Source organism: Brassica napus, chromosome A5 (assembly GCF_020379485.1).
Source record: "Brassica napus cultivar Da-Ae chromosome A5, Da-Ae, whole genome shotgun sequence".
NCBI classification, from domain to species: Eukaryota; Viridiplantae; Streptophyta; class Magnoliopsida; order Brassicales; family Brassicaceae; genus Brassica; species Brassica napus.
Genome location: NC_063438.1, coordinates 4106277 through 4120472, shown reverse-complemented (window position 1 = coordinate 4120472; position 14196 = coordinate 4106277). Strand labels below are relative to the sequence as shown.

General features: G+C 34.7%; 1 protein-coding gene and 1 long non-coding RNA gene across 2 annotated transcripts; one reads left to right on the top strand and one right to left on the bottom strand.

The window, feature by feature from the left end:
* Positions 1 to 3821: 3821 nt before the first annotated feature.
* LOC125609273 (vacuolar cation/proton exchanger 1-like) lies at positions 3822 to 9390 on the bottom strand. Its single transcript, XM_048780530.1, has 10 exons — positions 9038 to 9390; positions 6875 to 6942; positions 6281 to 6309; positions 5980 to 6176; positions 5460 to 5684; positions 4942 to 5073; positions 4668 to 4784; positions 4404 to 4574; positions 4216 to 4306; positions 3822 to 4104 (listed from the first exon to the last, which is right to left on the bottom strand). Exons 1-10 carry the CDS (start codon positions 9320 to 9322, stop codon positions 4022 to 4024), a joined length of 1398 nt encoding a protein of 465 aa, XP_048636487.1. The 5' UTR covers positions 9323 to 9390; the 3' UTR covers positions 3822 to 4021.
* Positions 7151 to 8767, top strand: LOC111200008. The gene is made up of 3 exons (XR_007339675.1): positions 7151 to 8268; positions 8344 to 8422; positions 8495 to 8767. It is a non-coding gene; the product is annotated as an uncharacterized LOC111200008 (long non-coding RNA).
* Positions 9391 to 14196: the final 4806 nt, after the last annotated feature.

Here is a 14196-nt window from a genome sequence, read left to right as displayed (position 1 = left end):
GCAGCCGATTGCCTCTTTCCCAGGTGGTAACTCAGTGATGTCCCAAGTGTTACTGTCCTCGAGAGCTACAACTTCTTTACCAACTGCCTTTTTCCATACGTCATGTTGCATAGCATCTTTGAAGTTCTTTGGTTCAGAGGAGTTGGTGATGGCTGCCAAAAAAGCTCGATGGGAAGTAGAAAACTGCTCATCAGTAATGTAATCAGTCAGAGGATACAAGGAGTTACCTGAGACCGAAGACGAGGGCTCTAATGTGGAGGAGGGAGAGATGAAATAGTGTGTATTACTTTCTGGTTCGGCCGTGGCATTGTAGAGAAGATAGTCCCGAAGTGTAACAGACTTTGTTTTCTCACGTTGACCTCTACCAAGTGTTTCAATTACTGGTGGTTCTGGAATTGGAACCGAGTCTGTTTGAGATGAGACAGGTTCAGGAGGTGAAGAGGAACCATCTGAGACAATAACCGTATCTGGAACAGGAGAGACTACCGTCGGGACTGCAGGGACTGCAGGAAGTAAAGACGATGGAGCTTCAACAGGAGGACGTTCTGTTTCCAAAGGACCAACCGGAGCGGATTGTTCTGTTTCCGAAGAACTTACTGGAGCTTCATTGCTCCCCCTTTCGTCTAGCGGTGTAATAATCCAATCAGTATCAGTAACAACTTCCTGTGAAGGCGTGATCGGTGGAACAGGTTTTGGTTCTGCAAAAGGAAACAAATCTTCACGGAACACGACATCACGAGACACAAGAAACTCATTACGATCGATGTCAAACACTTTCCAGCCTTTCTTGCCGAAGGGGTAACCGACAAACACACATAAGCGGCTTCTCTGGCCAAATTTATCTTTATCACGAGAGGCTCTGTGAACATAGCATGCTGAACCGAAGACCTTCAAAGCTCCATAATCCGGTTTGACACCATGGAGAACTTCATACGGAGATCGGCCATTAAGAACAGAAGATGGAGTTCTGTTAATCAAGTGTGCAGCGGTAAGTATCGCCTCTCCCCAAAATTTCACCGGAAGATTAGCTTGGAACAAGATCGCTCGAGCCACATTCAGAATGTGTCTGTGTTTCCTCTCCACGCGACCATTTTGTTGTGGAGTGTTAACACAGGAGGTTTGATGAACGATGCCCAAGTCTTTAAAGTATGACGAGAGAACTAAAAACTCTGTCCCATTGTCGCTACGTACTGTTCTTACTGGTTTCTTGAATTGTTTCTCTGTATATGCCAAGAATCTCTTGAGAACCACTTGAACCTCTGATTTTGCCAGAAGAAGAAACGTCCAAACCGCCCTCGAAAAGTCGTCTACTATGGTTAGAAAGTAGACTGCTCCACAGGAAGAGGGAACTCTGTAAGGACCCCACACATCGACATGAATAAGGGAAAAACACTCTGTTGTTTTATTGATACTTTCATAAAAGACATCACGTGTTTGTTTAGCTCGAAAACAAGTGTCGCATGGACTCGAGCTAGCAGGTTTAGAAACAAAAGATAAATCTGAAAACACAGAAAACGACGGATGACCCAAACGTTGATGCCACAAGACATGATCAGAACCTCCAACTGCCCGATGACTCTTCGCTGAGACCAGATCCGTAAAGTAATACACACCATCACGTTCCTCACCGGCTCCAATCAGAGTCCTCGAAAAACGGTCCTGCAAAACACATATTGTATCAGTGAAGGTCGCGAAACAATTTGTCTGCTTCAAGAGTTTGGCAACCGAAATCAAAGTACAGTTTAGATCGGGAACGAAAAGCACTTTCTGTAGTTTAATTTTATCAGACAGGCAAAACGTTCCCATCTTTACTGCAAACGTTCTATTCCCATCAGCAAAGAAAATAGAACACGGAGAAATCATCTCAATGTCAGTCAAGAGAGCATGATTTCCTGTCATGTGGTGTGAAGCACCTGTATCGAGAATGACATCACCCAAAGTTTTCTTACCAGATAGCTTATCAGACACTGGATTACCGGCTTTCTCTTGGATCATCTGACTGAGCACTTTCCATTGATCGGTAGTGAGCTCTGGAAAGGATGAGTTAGAGCTTGTAGCTTGAGCGATATTGGCTTGACCACGCCCACGACCATTCACTCCACGACCTCTTCCTCTGTTTCCAGTACTTTGTCCACGACCACCACTGCGTTCATTGTACCAGTCAGGGAAACCAACTATCTGCCAGCAGTCGCGCTTCTCATGGCCCGTACGTCCACAATGAGAACAGATCGCACGAGAACGCAAGATCGAGTTGTCTCCTTTGTTTGAAACAGATTCATCCTGTCGGGTAGAAGTTGAACCCTGGCGAGCCACAAAACCAACCGCCTCTTGCTGTTGATCACGACCTCTTGTAGACGCCAGCCGCTGTTCTTCACGCACCATCTTATTGTAAATTTCTCCAAGAGAAGGCAGCGGGTCGAGACCAATCACGTTTGTAGATATGTTACCAAATCGTGAATCGTCCAAACCCATTACAAATTGATGAATTTTTTCATGTTCCCTTTCTTTAGCTATAGCAGCCGCAGCTCCACACGTACATGCATGGATCGGTTGATAGACTTGCAGCTCTTCCCACAACGTTGAGAGCTTTCCAAAATAGTCCAATATGGACTGTCCATCTTGCCTACACGAAGCAAGTTGTGCCTTAATTTGGTGAACACGAACCGTGTTCCCCACGGAAAACCTCTGTTTCAAGTCTTCCCACAATTGGTACGCCTCCGTAATGTACGTGACTGTGGAGCGCACCTTCGGTTCGATAGAAGCCCTAATCCAGCCCACTATCATAGAATTAACTGTCAACCAGTTGTCCAGATCTGGACTCGTTTCATCCGGCTTCTTCAGAGTTCCTTTAATGAAACCCAATTTTCTTTTGGCTTGCAGAGCATTAATCATCTCCGAAGACCATTCATTATAATTTTCTCCATTCAACTGAACAGAAGAAATCTTGGCTCCTGGATTATCGGAACCATACAACAAGTAAGGTGAGCTTGATATCACTTCATCCTTCTTGAGAACGATTGCAGCACTAGTTTCTTCAGCCATGACTTTCAAGTAAGGAACAAAAGATCAAAATTTAAGGATCTTCTGCTCTGATACCATGTAGATTTGTGTATTGTATGTGCTTGCTTTATTAGAAAGCCAATGGCTAAGTATATATACAACACGAGAAGGATCGCAATCTCAATCTCACTAACAGATTTGGACTTATCTATCTAGGAATATAGACTTATCCCTACGTCCATGATTATCTTAACATATATAATCTATATATCCCCAATAAATACTCCTTCGAAAATTCAACAATGTGATACATCATTAAGCAGACTGACAGCAAAATCAGTTAACCGATCACCGTGAACAGCTAACGTAATTCAAGAGCTGTTCAAACCCGATATGCCTTTAGCTTTCTCGTGGCTTCGCATCTCCAAGAATAGAGAAATTGATTTTGTCGTATATTCACGAAACTGCCACTATTCTGTTTTTTTTGTCAGGTGCTCTGTTTCTTTAAGGACATGGAGCGTTGTATGGGAGGGTATAGATGTAATGTAACTGATGTAGGTCCCAGGAACTGGATTTAAATATGAACCGTTGGATGCACATCGGCGATGACTGATCGGACGTTTGGTATTTGAATGGACAGACCAATGAAGCAGCTTCGTATACAGTGTGATTCAAACTCCTCTCAGGACCCTCGGCCTGGGCTTCCAATGGTGAATATATATGAGGCCTATTACCTTATTATTCGGCCTTTAAAGCTTATGGTTTGACTGCTCAATAGAAAGAACCTTGATAACCCAATTATTCATAATTTCATAATTAACTGCTCAGAAAAATGATTGATCATAGAATAGAGAACTTAAGAATGAAAATAGAACAGAAAGCATACATAGAGAATAGTCCACTGAAAACCCAAAAATGAATTTTCTCCAAACTTATCTTCATCAAGACCCACAACACAATGAATCTCTTCGACAAGTTGTTTTCCAATTTATGAAAATGAATAAAGACATTAGGCAAAAATTTAAGATGAGAAAACGCCTTCGCCGTTTGCAGCGGCAACATTGTTCATCAGTTGATGTCCCAAGTGAATAGCATTTGGTTGTTCTGAAAAAACAATGATTACATTAATTTTGTGCTATCTTATTATTATTAAGGACTCCTATTATTAATGTCAATCTAACTACTAACGTGTATGTATTTTGGAATTTAACTCACTCTGAGGAAGTTTGTCAACAAAGAAACAAATGGCAATGATGATATAACAAAGCAAGAGAACCAATCCTTTCATGTAGTGAGAAGTCCCATCCTGAATAACCACAAAAAAAATAACACAATATTTAATTATTGATGCTTGAAGTTTTGAATCATCCGTTGATTTGTATAAATGTGATCATCTTTGTAACCTGTAATGTGAAGGCTGTGATGATAATGGAAAGAGCAAGAGAACCGGTTTCAAGAAGATTGAAATTGAGATCCATATTTATTCCTAGAATCCATGCCACGATAACGGTCAATGGGACTACGAATAAACCAATCTGAGTTGCAGATCCTAACGCAACTCCCAAAGATATGTCCTGCAAAATTATTTTCGTTAAAAATGAGTTCATGCATTGTATCATTTTTTGGTTAATCCACAAGTTTTTTTATAAAGCGAAATTAGAACTTACAAGCTTGTTCTTGAAAGCGAAAATGATGGCTCCAGCATGTTCAGCAGCGTTTCCAACAATAGGAAGCAATATAATACTTATGAAACTCACTGACAGGCCCCATGATTCCGATGCGTTCTAACCAAAGATAAGCCATAGTAAGTTTATTCGTATGTATATTTATATGATCATTATATGTACGAGTCTCATTGTAAGTGTGATGGAATCTAAAGTAATGTATAAAAGATCTGAACTAACTCATTCATTGAACTTCATGAGACTTAACCAAAGTTACCTCAATGGTGGCCACAACATACTCCGATAGCAATGCGATGACTAGTGTCATCCCAACCAACCATGCAAATCCACTCCAAAAGCTAATCACTGCGGTCTCTTCCTCAGCGACATTGTCATCATACTCGTCATCCTGAACCAAAGTTACGTTTTAAAGATTTGTTAGAACAAGAAAATTGCATTGATTAGCCAAACTAGATGCATTAGGTTTTGTTTCTGCCAAACAAGAAAATTTCCCAAAACTAGGGGTTATTTGTGAAATAACCAAGAAAATAAATAAAATTAGTTTTCTGGAGAGAGAGTAGAGAGAGATAGGAAGATAAAAGAAGAGAGAGAGTGTGTTTTTGGTTGTTTAGTTAATTTTGTTTTTTTTCTTAGTCACTGGGTGCAATTTCCCAAAACTATTTGTATCTCCTTGTGTCATTATCTTCATAATGAATATTCACATATTTATCAAAAAAAGAAGAAGAAAATTTATACTCTCTTCACGTATCTTTATGTGAATATATATTTTTGTACCTCATCTTGTGCGTCAAACAATTGGCGGTGAGTCCAAAGCTGGAAAACGAGATATGCGATGTAAGCGATCAACATAACAATACTACTGGCTCGTGACAGATTCAGTGACATGTCTGCAATCAAACCAGCCGGAGTCTCTCCGTTTGCAACGTATCCAAACAACATTGGCAGCAAGTGACACAACAGTCCCATTAGGAGTAAGAAGAAGTTCACATCGGCTTGTTTCTGCAACAATAAAAAAAAACATCACACAATCAGTTCACTTGGTTTCCTCACGTCCATTACTTAAATTTAGTTATAAATATTTGATTGTTTGTCAAGCAAAAACTTAAGTAAACCCTTTGATTTCTTATTTTTCTTTTACCAAAAAAAAAACTTTAGTAAACCCTAACTATACCGGGTAACACTAATTGAACCAAACCTATTACAGTTTCGGTTAAGTTATGTTAAAAATAAAAGAAATACTGTAATATTAGTTTTGACTTCTGATATAATCAGAGTACATAGGGAGAGGCTATACCCGGTCGAACCGTTGCTCCCTTCGGAGATTAGCAATTCCACCACAGAAGAGCGAAGTCCCAAGAACCAATAGAAGGTTCGACAAAATGGAACCTAGCAGCGAGTACTTTACCACTGCGACTTTATTGTTGGTCAATGCAAGAATCGCGATTATCAACTCGGTAGCGTTTCCACAAGTTGCGTTCAATAAGCCACCCACTGCAGTTTATATTAAACACAAAATAATTGAGTTTCTACTGATAAAATAAGTTAATTACTGTTTGTAACTGAAAACAATATATAGTTGGCAAAGAAGACGTTACATGTAGGACCGGTGTAGAAAGCCAGCTGCCTGCATGGGAAGCACGAGAGATGTTAATGTAGAAATATAACCACATGAATAAAAATTCTAAATCACCGAGAAATACATTTATATAAAAATGGTTCGAGATCCTAAACTAGTTGAATATAAAAATTAAAAAGGATAAAGCTTTGTACTATGCTGTCACGTCGACACATGAGTGAGAAATAATTGTATCCGGTCTGTGACTGATACCCAATAATGCGATGACGAATTCCGAAAGAATATTGGTCCAATTATTTCAAAAAGAAAAGTAATAAACGAACAAATGTATGGTGGATTCGACCTAACTAGAATGAGATTCGTAAAAGTCCTCAAATTCAAATAAAGCACTGACATAGTTGCAGCGGGTTAAATCTTGACATAAAATATTTGATTTAACGCGATATTTTTATCTACAGATGGATAGATTCGATTTCATTCCATTGACAGTTGGCTAAGCCTTGTCTTGATCGAAAAGAAAATCGTAACGTGAAAAATTCAAATAAATAAAATAAGTAAATGGATATATAGGATAAGAGTTAAGTACTTGGATGAGGATGAATGAAGTACTTACTCTGTTAGAAAGCTGACTCGCTCAGCCAAAGGTGTGAGTCCTAACATGCTCAGTCCAAATATCCACGGCTGTAAACATTCGCAATTTAGCATAATGTTAAGTACGTGCAATTGTTACCGTAAATACTCTTTATCAATTACGTTGCACATTACATACCAAATCATTAATCTCAAAACGTTAATGATTGCAGATCCAATCAATTAAATTCTTCCATTGGATACCTAATTTAGTGGCTAGTAATAATTTAAATATTCACGCGAATAATGCCATCCCACTATATAAAAGAAGCTAAATTCTAGCTTCCTAAGGCTATCCACATGGACAAAATAATCAGGACCAACCAATATGCCAGGTCATAACGAAGTGGGCTTGAAATTAAAAAAAAAACGAAATCATCACGGCCCAGTCCATAGCCTCATCTCCCTGCCTCTCTTCATATGTATTTTGTGTCACAGCCCATTAAGCCCAACTCCCAGACAAATCCAGATACACTCTTACGGTTCGGGTTATATCGGCCCTTCCTCTGAAATCATCATCCCTAACCCTAAGCGGCGTCTCGCTCTGTTTCGCGATTCTCTTCCTCTCCCCCAACTCATCCCCCATAACGCCTCCGATGAGAGTGATGGTACTTCAATGTGCTCTCATAAATCCTCCATTCATGATCCCCACAGACCTTCCACATACCCTCTCTGTATCCATACCCGTACCTCAGATCTTAAAATCCAAACCCTCAGATGTTAATTAAATGTTTAAACTTACTTAATATTTTAAAACAAAAAAAAACTGATATTAAATTATTTGACATCTTATTATGGAAATTCACATATATTAAAACAAGGAAAGTCATACTCTCGAATTATTTGACATCTTATTAGTTTTTATTTGTTATAATCATAACTTAATTTATTAGTAATATTTTTCTTACCAATATCAGAGTCATCAAGTTCGAACACAACGAAACGTAAACGCGGACGTCCACTAGGAGTACGGAATAAAGTGAAAGGTATACACAAAATTAAATCACTTAATCCAGCAATGTTCTATATTTTTCAATTATTAAAAGCCCAAATATAATAGAGACATGTCTCGACTACTTGCTCCAACAAAATAATTTCATTTACTTATTCTACTTATTCCCGAACAGCTCCATCTGCGGCAATTTCCAATCAGGCTATGTTACGCAATGACAATTAACAAAAGTCAGGGTCAAAGTTTGAAAGGTGCCGTACTGTATTTGTCACAGCCCGTTTTCACCCATGGACAGTTCTATGTTGGTCTTTCCTGAGTTACTACCAAGTCAGGCCTCAAAATTATACAAGGAAAGGATCAAAAGATAGGAAGGGTTAAAAACATTGTCTACAAATAAATATACAACGGTCTATCGCACCTACCAGGTAATCCAATATTATTTGCAACCCAATACACAACATTATACAAAAATACTAAATTATTTTCTCTCTCTCCTCCAGAATCACGATCCGATGATCACCCAGAGCAGACTTCCCGGAATCTTAAACAACTTTCTATACCATAAGATGCAAACTACCAGTAAGTCTGCCCACCCGAAACTCTTTAAACTCAATAATTAAGATGTACTAACAAAATTGTTTTTATCTATAGGTCCGCCCGCAATAGAAAGTGGCCGCTCTACAAGATCATTCATAATATACCTCACATACATCGTTTACGTCTTATCTTATTTTAATTCTTTTTCGTTATCTACTGGATTCTATTCCCTTTGGACAATTACTTATTTCTACTGTCAAACTATTTTGTTTCTACGTCTTCACATCCAAAAAAACAAAACTTAACTCACACTTTCAAAAACTAAAACTCCAAATTTTAATAAAACATTACTTTAATTACATATGTAATCCGCGCGAAGCGCGGACACCGGCTCTAGTATATATTAAAAATTAATCACGATTACCTCATTGATTCCTTACATTTTTGGAGAATGGATTGTTTGATGTTTAGTCACATATTCAAAAATAATTGTAACTGATAGTATTTCATATTTTTATTCCTACACGTAAAAAAACTGAAGGACTGTCTTGAATGCTACTCTGTTTGGCAATGTTTTTTTTTTGTTTAACAGATGAATAGTTGGGCCTTATGCCTTAATCTCTTCATCTAATCGATAATCATGCAAACAAATCTAACCTGACTGAAGCCGCAATATGTGCCAATAATTGCGGCAGGTATGGCCGGAAAAAGAATAGCCAGCTTCGTGCCGAGAATGACTTCTTGAAGGTTAGAGAGAAAATCTTTAAGACCTTTGTATGGAACCTTTTGGATCACTCTTATGTCAGACTTCTTCCTCAACGAAGAAGAAGACATGTTGTGAGCTGTTCTTCCTCCATGTCTCAGCTCTCTGCTCGATCCTTTAGCGGTCATGTTTGCGTTCCCGTTCTCCGCCGCTGACCACTGTTCAACGATCCCCGCCATTTCTACACTTATTCAAAAAATGTATATATACTCTGAGTAACGAATATGTTTTTTGCTTTGCTGGTTCTTATGTTGTGTGTTTATAAATACTGATTAGTTTTGTATTTTGGGTCCACACGAGGCAGCTTCCACGAAATTTCCTTTGATATCTTTTATGTAATTTGGGATTTTATTATTTATAAAACATGGTAAAAAAATCAGAAATGGTAGATGTAGATACCATACCTGGATTTTTGGGAACTAACACTTTAAGACTTAGATGTTAAAAAATCTATATTTGGTTAATAATGATTTAATTTAGTAGCATAATATTAAGAGGAAAACGTGATTGTGTAAATTATTTTCTAATCTTTGTTAGGTGAGCAATATGTTCCAAATAAAAATTTGATTTTCAGATTTAATGGCTAAATTGGAAAGGAAATATTCTAAGAGGAGATCAGAGGACTCAAAATAACTGTTGATTAGGATTCCCAAAACGTACATATTTATTAGGATTCTTAAAATTACAATTAATTTCTTAACCTCTCTCGCATTTTTATGTCGTTAAGAGCTTTTCCCCAAAAAAAAAACTTCAAAACTTTGTTTTTGAGGTTTTACCCCACTCTAATTTTTTTTGAAAATATTTTGAATAGTGAAAGTCATTATTCTTAACATCAAATTTGAGATTCAATCTTTCTTTGTATTTTAATCATATCACTCATAAACTCTAGTCTTATAGTATTATATCATTCATTTCTTTTACATATATTTTCATAATTTTTACTTTTACATATTAAATTAATTGAATAAATTAATTAATTAAAAGAAAAGTTATAGAATCTTATAAAGATATAAAACAGAAGAAATACTATATAAACAGAAGAAATAAAATTAAATAAAAAAACAGAAGAAATATTATATAACATTAAAGGCAAATTTTACATGGCGACAATACTACACTAACCAAATTTAATACAAAATAAACACTGTCTAGCTTTGTTATTATGAAGTAATTTTACATTAGAGTGTAACATCTTATGAATTAATTCTATATTGATATTTTAATGTATGTTTGACTTATTTATAAAAGAAATCAAAACTTTAATGTAAATATAAAAAAAAATACGAAGTTTTTATTTGAAGCCGTTTTTGAAGACAGACATCATTAAATCTTAAATTTAAGATCTTTTTTTGGGGATTTAATGTATGTTCTTGTGATGTTTTCCCAGACTTGAATGTTTCTTTAAAATTGCGCAAACCACATGTCAATCATCTAGTACACTTCAAAATTTATCTAGTATTTCTTCATCCGCTTATCTCTGGTTCACCTAGCCATTCTCCTTGTGACTTCTCTTTCTCCATTGTCGCGTTTTATGTTTACTGAGCTTCGAACTTTCACTTTGACACTATGAGTATCTCTGTCTATTGGAAAATGGCAATTATGTCATGCCAGACGAGTTCTCTAAAAGCGGAGTTCATAGGTCGACTCTCTCTGACTAAGGCATTTTATTGGAGGTTACTTCGTACATATGCTGTCACCATATGGGCAAAATTTCTTGACATTGCCATCAAGCGAAGGCCGCTTATCATCAGAGTTGGTATGTAACCGTTTTTAAATCCTTTCAGTTGGGTATTTCAACGTCGACCACTCCGACTATAATTTGTTGCTCCAAATAACAGTTGTAGGGTTCAAAGTAAAGCTGCTCTACGAGTTCTTTTACTTTTCCTACACATCTATCTTTTCCCTTGTTGTAGTACTTTTCTTTCATTGTCTTTTCGCGGAGATTACCTCTGGATGTAATCGCTTAAGCCCGTTAGACTTTTAATTCTTAATATAATCATTTGGTGCACAAAAAAAAAATCATTTTTGGGGATTACTAATGCAACGACATGTTTTCCCAGACTTGAAAGTTTCTTTACAACTGCGCAGATCACATGTCAATCATATAGTATAATGTAATACTTACTTTGTTGTTTACGATACCTTTTAACTTCTGCACGAGAATGTGCCAAGAACCACTTGGCTTTGGCTGTACCACCTCTGCAAATTATCGAATATGATAAAAATTCGACTCCAAACTTTCTTTTGTGGTGACAAAATTGGCCACCAGGTCCCGGGAAAAGGAAAAAAGTTTTACAAGGCGAGAGATAATAGCTCTACTAACAAAAATCTTAATTGCATTGACAAAGTTTTTTTGTTCTGATACACAATTTGGTTATGACCTAACAGGAATTTACTCTCTTTGTACATAATATATTGATTTTCAAGGATTTTCATACATATGTAAACAGTTTAACAGATAATTCATACTAGGATAAGACCTGCTCTTTGCGCATGGTGAATTTATATGAAAATTATTTAAGAAATATCGTATGAAAAAATAAAATGTATATTCTTGATCGAATTAATATTTTTGGCTCTTAAACAATTTTCAAAAACTTTTTTGTTAATTACATAATTTGTTTACTGATGAGCTCATCCCATTTAAAAAAATATTTTAAGTAAAAAAATCACTTATCGCATAAGAACCTAACGTTTATCCCGAAGAATCTCAGGCGTACTATTTGGTTACAATGAAACTATGCCAGCTAGGTTTTATATCATAATTTAGCAACTTAAAAGTTAATTATGGTTATGAAAAGTTTACGTTCACATGCCAATCCTATCTATCGTCAATATTTTTCTCATTTTTGTGTCATTTTTTTTATTTTGGTTATTGCTCGATATAAATATTGATTTTTAAGTTTATTCTCATTTTGTTATTTTGTTTTGGCCTGAGATTTAAAAAATGTTTAAGATTTAAAATTATTAAAGAGATACATATTTAGGTTAAGATTCGCGCCTTATGAAGAATAAATATTTTATATTTATTACTTATTTAATATTTTTTTGCATATTATGAAATTAATAAAATAATAATTATATATTAAATAAATAAAAAATCAGTTACTATTATATAATAAATTGACGTGCGCATATAAATCAAACGAACGCTCTTGTTTATTCGCAATCATTTTAGGGTAAATAAATCAAAACAATCAATCTTATCTATCATATATGATATATAATTAAATTTAAATGATATTAACATAGATATATAGTATACTTTTAATTTGGATATTTATTAAATGAGGTTTCTACTCATATGATTTTATGATTATTTGCATATTTTTGTAACAAAATTTTACACCAACGATTTTATTTTTAATGTGAAATGTTTAGTGGTTTCAATAATTTATAAACATTTTTAAAAAACAATGAAGATTTCAAAATTAAAATATTAATTTTTTAATATATGTTCAACGCAGATATCAAAATATAAGTATGTATTTTCATATGATGTATAGTTTAATTTAAACGATATGAAATATATATATATAACATAAACACCTATTAAAATAAAATTATTTATTCAAATAATTTTATAATCGTTGTATCTTATTGTAGAAAAAAGTAACCTTGATCACAAAAGTTTATGTGAAACTTTTAACAGTTTTAATAATTTATATTTGTTTTAAAAAATTCAAAATATAACATATACAAAAAAATCTAATTTTTTTATTATATGATTAATGTAATTGTAATTTATTTTAATAATAAATAACTAAACAAAAATGATAGAAAATATACAGATTGTTAGCAAATCCTTATTATTTAAAATCATTAATTGCCGTATATATCTTAATCACATTAGATGATTCCGTAGGTTTTATTTAAGAAAATAGTATATAATAATTTCAATTTGTTAAATGAATGATCCATAATAGACATACTATATAATATAATATTCTTTACCAATTTAATTTTGGACTAACAAAATTATCAATTGATTCTCAAGCCACTACATAAGTAAAATTAGCATTCTAATCACATGACAACTCAGCATGATATTTTTTTAATTAGTACAAACTACATGTTATAATTTTTTAAATATTTCTCTATTAATATATAGGAGATTGTTATGAATATTATGGTGATGCCATTATGGCATATCTTAAATATACTTGTTCTCCAAGCTTTACTTGTTCTCCAAGTGGCTTTGTCCACAAGCTATTGTAATCCTATATAAAGGACTCATTACTCATGGAATAATATACACCAATTTCTCTCTTCTCTTGTCTTCTCTTCTTTATTCAAAACACGTTATCAGCACCAAACTCTAGCAAGCTAATAGGTATAGATTTTATTTTACAGTTTTAGTTTATTTCTATTCCTTCTTCAAACCATGTTTATTATCAATTCATGGTTTGTAAAAATGGATTCATACAGAGTATGAGCTTAGGAGCTTTAGTCGACAATATTGATCTACCCTTGTTTCAAGGAAAGAAAATCGTTTGATTTAAAAGAGATCTTGTCGATGTTTATAAGCTAATGCTCAATATGATTATAGCCTACACTCGCACGTATTTTATTTATGTATTATCATATGTGATGCTTATATTATGTTATGTCATCACGCTAGCATATATGTTTATATTGTTCATATTGCTTTCACTCGTTAGAATACATCTGTCACATCTTTTATAGGCATGTACACGGCTTCATATAATTATTACAGTTGCATATAGGATTATGACTTTCATAAATTAATTAAGCTGTGAAACTGTCTTGCCCTTAATTCTATTGGTAGCATTCGTTCTTGTGTATAAATTAATATTCCATAGTTTTAACTTTACGGCTGCGTACCATACTTTTATTAATATTTTATGGCTGCATCCCATGTTTTTCTAAAATATGTCACACATCTGATTTTACTTTAGCATATCTGGCTTGAATCGATTAACACGACACACGAATATATTTTGAACATTAACACATGTAGATTGTTAACGAATTATTAGGAAGACGTGTAGGTTGTTAGTCTCATGGAATCTTAAATCAATATTTCTTTATA